Raw genomic sequence first — 11188 nt, forward strand, 5'->3', positions numbered from 1 at the left:
GAACAGTGTAAGCGTTCAAGCAAACCACTTCTGAAGATGCAAGCCACTCGTGCTTGCGAAACGTCAAGAAGAAATTCTACCGAACGACGGCCTAACAACCCGAAAAACCCATTAGTTTCAAGAAATGGCCTCGGAAGTCTATCTCTTTTTCTACTGCAAAGTTTGGACAATAATGAGAAACCGTCTTCGGCCGCTTGCCCGAGAAATGTTTTTCACACAGTCGTTTTACAGCAGTTCAGCCAGAACTGGCAAATGGTAAAACCTGGTTTGTTCAAGAAATGAGCTACACATTGAGCATTGCAAAGTGGAACAAACCGCACAATTACAGGAAACGTTTAAACCGAACAAAAAGACGGACCGTAGAATTGAATTTGCCGACAGTGGTTTCAATTGTGCCGCTTATTCATAAGGGAGGCAAAATGGGGGGACAAAACCGCTTTTATTGCGGAGAACACCGTTTTCATTAGGCAGCTACAATGAATGCAAATTAAATTCGGAGATTTTATATGTGTAGACCCAACGAAAAAAAAAGAAACATTGTTTTTCGGTTGTCCATCTATAGAGAAAAAGCTCGAAGTGCTTGCACATCAAAGAAGATCGAATTCCAGTTCATTCCAGGCAACAGGCTCAAAACCCCATCAACTCAATTGAAATTCGCCAGTTTTTCGCATTTTCGGAACAACCGGCCACCTAAAAATACCTCACCAAAGGAAACCAGCCTTTACATACATATTTCGTGAAAGCTCTTGAAAGAGCACGAAACCCGTAAACGAAGCAAACCAATAAATATGCTGAACTGTACTTATTGATGGCTCTACTGGTCCCGATATAGAACAGAAACGTGTCTGGGCATGCCAACGCCTTTTTTAAACGAATTGTTTTCAAACGAGCTGATTGATTCGAGCAGATTGTGGCAAAAGAATGGCCTCTTTGCTTAAAACTGATTAGTTTAGGCGTTTCACTAGCACGAGTTGCTTGCATCCTCAGAGATGGTTTCAAGCCTGGCAACGAAACACTCATCAGCTTGTAATTTATGTCCGAAAAAAAATTCGCCAGATTTTTCTAGCAATAAATGCCCAGAGAAATTAACACGCATGCACCTGCCCCTGTTATTTTTCCTGGATTATCTAATTAAAACAATACATTGGAATCGCGCGGTCGGGAAATAAACAGCCGAGAGCAAGAAGTAATTTTAACCGACTGTAAAAATAATCATTAGAGCCGAGAGATAATTAGGAATTTGGCACGCACCATCATCAAACTGGCATTTATTTATTTTGTTGATGAAAATTGCCGCAAATCCGCTTTGGCAATTTATCGAGTGAAAACACTAGACAAAACTAATTTTTTACGAATTAAATTCCGATGTTCCCGACAATATGGTTGAAAAAACAGACTTTAAATAAATACTGAACTCCAGTATTGTGAAAGTGCCCTGGACGTTCCACACATTTAAATGATATGTTCTTGTTAAAAGCTCGTTTAGAGTGCTCAGTGAAAGAATCTTTTCTTAATCTCGTTCGCTGTCTTTTGGGTCACAAGCTCGGGGAATTTTAAACATGCTCTAGTTTTTCGGTACATTCATTGTTGCTTCTCTGATTGCCAACAATAAACGGTTCTTGCCTGAAGAAAAATTTTGTATTCCCCACTAAACTCAGCCATTGGAAAAAAGTTCCAAATCGCAAAATCACGCTTTCTTTTAATGCTAATTCCGTGTCCGAGGCGAAAGTTTTTCCCCATTTTCGCTCTTTTAACTTTCGCAGTGAGTTTAGAAATTAACTCGCAATACATTGTAGCGAAAGGAGTTGAACTTTCGTGATAAATGGATGAATGAGTACGGGGGCTTTTCCCACCCAGCAGCGGAATATTTAATTAGAGTATCCAAGCGCAGGAGTTTTTCTTTTCGTAATTAAAAAGTTTCGGACAATGTCTGGTGCGGATGAATCTAAAGACTCTTTCTTAGGCGAGTGCCACTGAAAGGCCATGGATGCGATTAATCAATCAAAGTTGATGAAAACGATTATGCAGGAAATTTAGCAATTTGCGCCATTGAACAAGTTGAGCTGGCATTTAAGTTCGGGCGATTTTTCCAAAAAAAATTGAATAAATCAGCCGAGAAAAATATGCAAATAAGAGTGAAATTTATCCATGTCTTATTCAGCTTAAAAGAGCGGAAAAATTGGAATTCCCGGATACAATTTAAAACTTGGGCGAGTATTCAAGCATTCCTAAATCGAGCTTACAGCGAAAGTCGAACCAACAGTTGCCCAAATTTCTAATTTTCATTTTTTGGCGATCATAAGCGACGAAGGGAAAAACTACTTACTGTATGGTTGTGGTCGAGATCCATAATGGGGCTCTTGAAGCAGAGGCTGTGGCCGTCCATTTGTGTTTTCCTTAACTGAAACCGGAAGAAAAACGGGTCAAACTAACGACTATACAGCGACTAATCAACGAGAATTTTGCATTCATTTTCCAGAGCTTTAGTTAGATAATAGGAAAAAGCTAAACATATTTGAAGTAGTTCGTCCACCGATTTTCTGGTTCTAAACCACTGGATGCGCGAGTTGATCGCCGCAGAACGCAGTGGGTTGGACTGTTGACGACGTGGTCAAAATCAGAAAAAGGTTCTTAACAAATAACTGTTTAATTTCCAAACTTGACCACGCTGCCAACAGGCCAGACCACTGCGCCCTGTGAACATCTACACAGACACACCAGTGGTTTCAAACGAGAATTTGGCCGGTCAAGCGTTGAACTGAGCAAAGAAAAGTTAATGAAGGAGAAACAAAATGTATACATGTATGCATACAACTACGCATATTTTACAACAAATTTTACTAAATCTTGCTGCCACATTGCTTATAAAAGCACATTTCTAGATCGATGACGGTATAAAACAGCTTCCCGAGCACTCCAGGCCTGATAAAGTGGCAAACGCCGCCAAACCAGCCAAAGCGATACGGAAATGACAAAGTGCAAAAATAGGCAAATCGCGAAAACTTTCATGCAGATTTCCGGACGACAAAACCGGAAATATGCATTCAACATTCGTCTGGAAATTCGCTTAAAGCGACAATAAGTTGATGCAGCGTATTCCACTTAAAATCGCGCAGACAGTAAATCATCCAGAGCTCGACCTAAACACTTAAACGGCTTGCAATCTCGAAACAAATCCTCAACTTTGGGCGGTAAAGAGCAGCATTGTTCAGCCTCAAGTTACTCGGGCTCGACAATTAGTGCCCCATGGCGAGAGCTTTTTGAGCCGATTTTTCCTGCAAATTTACATTTAAATAGCCGGAAGCCACCGAGTTTTACTGCCAACTATTTGCTTTACTCTAGAAATGAAAGTTTCCCAAGCTTTTCGCGACTACCGGCCGTACATACAGACAATTCGCTTCGTAACCGTATACAGGTTGTGGTGTTTTTTTTGCGTATCGACGTTCGAAAGCAATTACCAAAAGAAAAGCTTCTTGCGTGGCACAATACGTCACATTTGACATAACGCTTCATCGGATTCTGCTTTGCGGCGTCGTTCCGATCCTCTTTCGAGTTGTTTTCCCCGGATTTCCGGAGACGATAATGCCAAAACAGGACAGGAACGCTCGATTTTGCCAGGCAAAACCGATCCAGAACTCTATTTTCAAGGGAAGAGATCCAGCAGTGAATTAATGCGCCTTTGTCACGCAAACCAAATGGTATTAATGTGTTTAGTGCTGACAAGTCTTCAGCTTAATGTGCCTAATAACTCAACACATCATTTAGTTGAGTGGATTTTCGCACTGTACAAAGACCCAACACGAAAGTGTTTGTTCAGCGTTGAAACACTGAAGTCAAAGCTATTGAAATTGGGGGGCTTTTGTTCTTTTGGTCACGTTGCTGAAACTGGCAAAAGTTTCAATGTTGAGAAGGCGCAGCTCACTACACTTAACACCCAATAAACATAAATTTTCTACTTACTTATTTTTACCCAAAGTTTTGATGCTCCCAACCACTGGGTGAATCTGCTCTGATTCTCTAGCCGCTCAACACAGTGGGTTGGACAGATGAAAGCAAAGGACCAAACCCCAAAAACCAAGTGTGAACTTTATACAAATCCGCGCACAAACCAAAATACATTGAACATCGACCCAAAGCACTCCCCTAATTGCCAAAATGTCGCCTTAGTACGCTATAAAATATGTGAAAATTCAGGCGATAGCGATCAGCTTGCACACATACATAAAGTTATCCTTTGTCCCGTCGAATTTAATGAAAATTGAAACGGATAATGTATGATGATCAGGCAGGCGGGAGTTTTAATTATACCCCATTTGCTACAGCTTGAACATGAAACAACTCCGAACTGGCTACATCTCAGCTTTCAAACCGGTGAGTTTCTGGGGCGTTTATGCCGAATTTCAAATTTGTTCCCGACGTTTCGCATGCACGAATGACTTGCATCTTCAGAAGCGCTTTTCTGGGCGCAGCAATCAATCTCCTGTTTCGAAGTTGAGCACTGTCCAAACGAGTAAAAGGCAATCGCGACGAAAACCTAACTTTAGTCCGCCTTGCGAAAGAAATACTCGCTTCTAATATGAAGAAGCTGCAATTAAAGCAACAGCTCGTTTCGAAAAGCTGCATCATTCCAAAGCGAACTTCTTAATTAAGCGCACGGAAAACTACTTCCGGTGTAAAAAGACGAGAGCGCCCAAGAGGGATTAGAGCTTAATATGGATTATCTGCGCTCAGCAACATTAAGACCAGATTTATATTCGAAACTAGCAAAATATTCTGTGTTTGCGAGTAATCCGTTAAGAAGAAACACTTGACTAGCAGTGATACAAATAATGCGACAACTGTGTTTAAACTAAACAAATGCGGGAAACTTTCTTGCAGGAAAATGGTTAAAGTCGAGCCAGCTCGACAAACAATTCGGACCGTTGGCAGAAAACGAAATTTCGAAAAACCCCTAATCCGAAGGATGAGAGGAAATTGCTGTTTGCTCAGCACTTTAAGCGGGACAATTTAAATTTTATTATACCGCCTAAAGCGCCGTTGTTGAATCTCAACTTCTATATGTAGAAAACGGCAATTTCAGACCCAATGAAATTAAACAAAGACCGTTGTTTTTTTAATAAACAAATTAATTTTTAATTAATGTTCTCCATCGCCGACTACGTTTACGCCCACTAAAAGCTGTCAAATAAATACCAGGCCAGCATTTATATAAACGTTTAATGACGAGTTTAAAATGGACGTCACTCAAGTGACCACATCAGCCTGTTGGTCATAATGTTTTATCTCAAGCATGAAACGCAACGTTCTGGGGAAATTGCGAAACAATTGGTGAGCACAGTTACGTAGAAAATATGGCTGGAAGACGTAAAATGCCATTTAAGGAAAAATCCGCTTAACCCTCCGAGTGTTATTTAAGTTTAAAACAACTAAATTCGATTAAATTTGGGCGTTGTTCGCGTTTATCGGCCCAATTTGATGCTCCATTTGGTATAAATACGCGTTTCATTTTAACATGCCCATAAAAACGGCTTTTTTGCCCATTTTACTACCAGTATGACCCAGTTATTAATATTTATCGGCAACAATGACCGTTAATGGGGGTATAACTTATTTCAATACTAAAGCACTCCCTAAACTTTCATGACTTGACCAGAGCATTCAAGAGTCCAACCCACTGTAATGATCTTATGGACATGTGAGGACCAGCGCAGTGGTTTGTACTATCGAAATTAATGGACAAAGTGCGCGACTGTTGACTAATCTAGAAAAAATGTATGTGTGAAAAAAACGAGTTTTGACGCGAAACTCATAACTGGAATTCTTCAGAAAATCGTCACTATTTTTAAAGCTTAGAGTTGGTTGGCATTTTTTCGCTCAAATCCTTGACAGAATCTGCGCTAAACACCACGTACCACTTTCATAATGTGTCACATAAGCGATAAAAGCGGAAAATCGGGGAAATTTCGTGTGCAGCGAACGAGAACAGTATCGTAAAGATAACGGAGCCACATCATATGATTGACGGGACCCCAGACACTAAACAGTTTTCGGATAAGACTCGAATTACGCCATGCTGCAACTATAAAGAGTAATGAAAGATATCATCTCTAATACTGACTGGTAAATGCAGCTTTTGCACTCTAGATGGGAAAAACGACAGCGATGCTTGAGTGAGGCGACTACTTTTGCATCGGGGGAGTTAAGAATCCACAAAATATCCCCCGAAGTGCACAAATAAACCAATCTTTTCCATATTACGAATGTGTGGTTCTTTTATGGACGTTGTTCAAGCATGATAACAAGATTCAGTTGGCAAACAAGCGAAACAAAGACACATTTAAATAAAATTGGTCGGTTTACATATTCAAATGCAAAACAGCGCGGAAACGGGAGCACAATCGGTGCGAATTATCATAAAAGATCACATTTTATTCAGGCGAAAAAACGTCCAGAAGCTCAACAGTTTTGCCGAGTTTCGGAAATTTGCCGGCCACTTTGCATAAAAACGCCCAAACCCCCCCCTGTCTCAGCTTTCAAGGGCTAATTAGAAAACGTTTGAGAAATTGCCGGCGTTTTCATTCGAAATCCTAAACTAGTTTGCCTGATAGGGAACAAATGGTCCATTTTTTCCCTGCCTGGAATCGTTATCCCAAATTGCAACCTTAGCTCGAGATATCTCGGTTTATTGCTTGCCAGATTTGGCCCCAAACCTATAAAGACGTTCAACGTTTCTCGCTTATAATCGTTTTCAGCTGACAAGAAGCTAGTTAAAGCTACATGATAGGGATTTGGTGGAACTTCGCTATTACGGCTCCAACATCGTGAAGAACATTAGTGACGTTCCAGACGTTTCGTAAGCACGACTTAGAAAAATATAACTTACAGGAAATGATCGTGGAAAACCATAAAAACCTCCAGTTGATACTTCCACCGGTTTATGACTTTATTTTAAAAAATTGCCAAAACACACCCTTAAGTCGTACAAAAATGAACATCACAGAAGTTGGAAGCGCAATTATCCTTCATAGTCGTAAAAAAGCTCCACTCAATTTTTGCACCCGTATGACCAGTACGGGACATTGAAACAATAGAACAAATAAAATCACTAACATAAAAAAATTGCCCTAACTTAACTAAAGTATAAAGCAAATCATCCTACATAGCGGTAAAAAACTGTTTTTACTGGTTTGGAAGTACGGGACTTTGCAATATGAGTGGAAGAGTCATGCGGGCCATAAAAGCCTCGACTTTCCAAAATTGCCGAAAACTCATGCCGAAAAGCAATCCGTTCAGACATAAAAGAAATTGAAGTCAATATTTGCCCCCGTTTGAGAAACCCGCAAAATAAAAAAAAAATGAGCGACAGAATTAAAATCGCATTAAAACATCGAATTTAAAAACGATACAAATTTCACCCTGTCGCCCTGCAAACTCGAAACGCCCGAAAGTTCAAAAGAAGATAGTTCTGTTCAGGCGCAAAAGAATATGTCTCGGAACAGTAAAAATATCGAACTTTTTCGATATCACGCATTATATTTTATTGGCAAATTTATCCAAAATGAGCCTTCATTGCCAAGAAAGACGCGAACAATGTGCAATTTAGGGCGCAAGTTCAAGATTTCTTGATCGGAACAACACCCTGGTTTGTGACGGCAGCAGAATCATCGTTTATAGCCGCTAAAAATTGGAAAAAATGCAGACCATTTGAAAAAATCTGCTCCTGCTACCGAACTGTAATCAATGCACCGCGCTTGCCATAACAACCGATAAAGTTTAATGGAAATTTTAATTATTAGTTATCGGCCTGCATGTCTACAGAAATCGTTTATTAATTGCTTGTTTTTGTAATTAGATTTTCCGGCGGCAATTTGCCGCGTTGCAATAAATAAAATTCCCATAAAATATACAATCGATCAGTAGCACAAGCAAAAAAAGATATTTCGGGGCAAATACTCAAAATTCCTAATTGCCTTAAAACGCTCATTTTATCCACGTCCACACACCTCAATAATTCATTAAACTTTCGAAAGGGCTGACGCCATGAAGTAGGCGCATTGAAGGGCCCGAAGACTAAGCAACAACTGTTCAATGAATAATGCATGGATTTGTGCCCTTTTTGGCGCGCTGCTCTATTTAATTTCTGCTCCTGCATCGGAGCTGATTAAAGCCGCTGCCGAGCAAAATGGAGCAGATCGGAGCCTCTATCGGAGGCATTATTTAAATTTGCGCAAATTTTGCGAGGCAAACGAGTCTGATCTGTCGCTTACGCGACATCGAATTTGACCRCAAGTAAAATTCGATCGCTAAGTGGCCCGGCTCTGTTCTGGGTTTACTAAGAGCACTCTCTCTGTTGCTTCGAGGCTCTAATTCGGATTAGAGCAACTTCGAGATCTGTGTCACATCAATAATTAAACTTTGCCAGTTTCTATTCCCCAGTCTCGACGTTACGCTAAGATATCACCGGATTTACATCCGTTTTCCTTCCAATTACTAAACTGGTTAGTTCGCTACCTGCAATGTGCTTAAAGCGGGAAATTTATTTAAAATCGGGAAAATCCTCCAGTTAATCACCAACTCCTCCAGCTTGGACGCAAGGATTCACTCAAAACTGTCGCTAATTACGGCTCTGTGCTAGAGCCAACCGAAACGTCCTTTACACCACGTTATGTATCGAAAAGACTCCAAAAGAAACCTCCTCAAATATCGACGATCGATAAATCGGGCAGTAAACGCGAAAACGTTTCGCTGATTAAAATTCCCTGTTGGTTGGACCCTGTTGAATAAGGTCGCGTATGAAGGCCGTTGAGGAGGAGGAAAAACGTCCCTCAAACTTCAAAAATTTCACTGTTTCTGTTCAGCTGAACACGTTCAATTTGTCATCGTCTTAAGACCGCTCGGCTCCGATATTAAGCAAGTGCAATCTTGGAAATTAATGGAGAACCGTTGGAAAATGCAGCTCTCTGCTGCAGGAAAGCAGGAAACGCGAACCGACACTCCCACGGGATCGCTATCAGCTAGTTTTCAAACAAAAACCGATTAAATATTCACGGGAAAGCAGAGGAAAAGTGCTGTTATTTCAATGACGCTCTTTGTTAGTCCTCCGAGGACCCAAACAAGATTTCTTATTCCCGGTCTAATCAAAGCGGCTGTTTTTGGGCAGGATCAAAAAGCGTTTGCTTGATTGCCCTGCTCATTTTTCACCTGATTTTGGGGTTTGGGGGATGCGTACATAAACACCGCTTGCTACCAAAGCGGCGCAAATATTTCTGGGATAACATTCAGGTGACGTGCTCTGGCATGTTTCAGCGAAATTTAACAAGAAAAATTGCACAACGAGTGAGTGATTAAAAAACACGTTTATTCCGTTTAAAAAACCGCGCACGTCGTAAAAGCAACAAATAATGCGGGATTAGTGTAGAGTCGTGCTTCGGTGCCTTATCCTGCGGCTTAGTTGCGGGAAAAATTACTTTTTCCCCCCAAACGAAGCAGCAACATTGTAAAAATGACCCAATTTCCATTAGATGTTACCACGAATTCCCTTCGGGGCCTAATTAAGGCCAATACTTACATTCGTCAATCGTATTGGACGCTCCACTTACCTGAAACAAACAAAAACCACTATTAGTAATGAAAAGTAATCAAAAAGTTTAATTCATCGTCATATCGGGCCATGTCTAATAAAGTGTGCGTCATATGCAGCAGCATTGTGCAACTGTGCATTAATTTGGGTTTAAATGCATTTGTTGTCAAATTTATATTATATTTACTTTGATTGTTATCCCCCTGACGATTCGCTGGAGCCGCACAAATAAAATTAACCAATTCGGGTTCGATATAAACCATGAAGTTTCATATAAAAAAATGCAAATATACGATTCGGTGGAGTTGTTAATGGGAAAATAGCGACGAGTTACGAACATAATTCAAAGCAAAATGTTTCCCGGTTGGATTGTCCAGGGGTACAGCAGCATAAACGATTGGAATTAATTTTTTTATAAATCCAGTGAAAGGAAAGTTGAAAATCGGACAAGAAACAAGCGAATCGCTGTCGATTTTGGGATTGATTTCTATCACCAAATGGTTAAATTATCAACCAACTGAGAGCGTGAAGTTATAAACTGTTGATTAGACTAAGGCGGCAAAAACAGTTCTTACAAATATAATGTTATTCGAATAGTTAGAGAGAATAGAGGAGATCTAAATGAAACTGGGTGGAAAATTTATGAAAATTTGGCTCTACCTCTTTAGGGGTTAACAATTCCGACATAAAACCGTGTTTTCTCACAGTCAAAACGTGTTAGCTCAAAGGCAACATCGTAAACGGTGTCTCTTACCCTTCCAAGACTCCAGAAAATTGCAAATCTCTTCAGATATTTCGCATTATATTCGAAATATATTCTTGACGTTTACGAGCTTAATTCGTGAAACTACGAGGCCAGAAACCAAAAAGTTTGCCCTTCACGACAAAAACGAGGGGCTGAAGCTTGGGAAAATCGTGCTGTCGGCAAACTTCAAAGGGAATTAGCTATTAGCAGGTGCACAAGAGCGATCACGTTGGACGTGGTCGGGAGAGGAGAATTCCTCAATTTTTGCTGGATCTGTCGGTTCCAACAGGTCAAAAGCACTGTTTCCTGACAGTCAAGCGAGCAAAATAGTTATATATATAAGAGATGTCAGTCAGAAGCAGATGGCTGAACACCCTGGGAAGCGACATCGCTAATTTGAACAGGAAAGGTTAGGGAGGCACGTATGGAGCAGGCATTCAACTGTCTCCATCCATGGGGCAAAACGTGCTTTATCCGAGCGCGTTTCTAAAAATACTGCCCGAATGAAAGGATGCTTTGTTTCGGCCTGCAATTCTGCAGCTGATGGAAGGCCCGATTCAGGCATTATCGTTGCAAGGGAAGTTTTTGAACAAATGAAAATTTTAGAAAATGAATGAAAATAATAGACATTTTCGGCGCATTTTAAGCGTTTTTGCGCTTTCACGATCTTTAACCGACGATTTCTTCCTTATTATTGATCCGAACCCTTTACAAATGCATATTTATGATCTTCTTACGTCGAAAGGAATCGATTGAGCTCAAAAAACACGCATGTAAAATTTTGATTTTTGGTCGAAATTTTTCCAAGGGTGGGGGTCGATTTTTGGAAAAAATGAAAATTTTCTCAAAATGTCTTAAATTTT

The 11188-nt window shown here is 40.4% G+C and overlaps 1 protein-coding gene across 1 annotated transcript in view; it reads right to left on the bottom strand.

Moving 5' to 3' along the window:
* The window catches only part of LOC109539475 (heterogeneous nuclear ribonucleoprotein L), a gene marked incomplete in the record, with an annotated part of 79411 nt that overhangs the window by 15859 nt on the left and 52364 nt on the right, over positions 1 to 11188 (bottom strand). Inside the window, 1 exon segment of the mRNA XM_048669496.1 lies at positions 2327 to 2401. Within this exon segment, the coding sequence (XP_048525453.1) occupies positions 2327 to 2401 (75 nt within the window).

Source organism: Dendroctonus ponderosae, unplaced genomic scaffold (assembly GCF_020466585.1).
Source record: "Dendroctonus ponderosae isolate FM_Combo_2020 unplaced genomic scaffold, Dpon_F_20191213v2 Dpon_F_20191213_8, whole genome shotgun sequence".
NCBI classification, from domain to species: domain Eukaryota; kingdom Metazoa; phylum Arthropoda; class Insecta; order Coleoptera; family Curculionidae; genus Dendroctonus; species Dendroctonus ponderosae.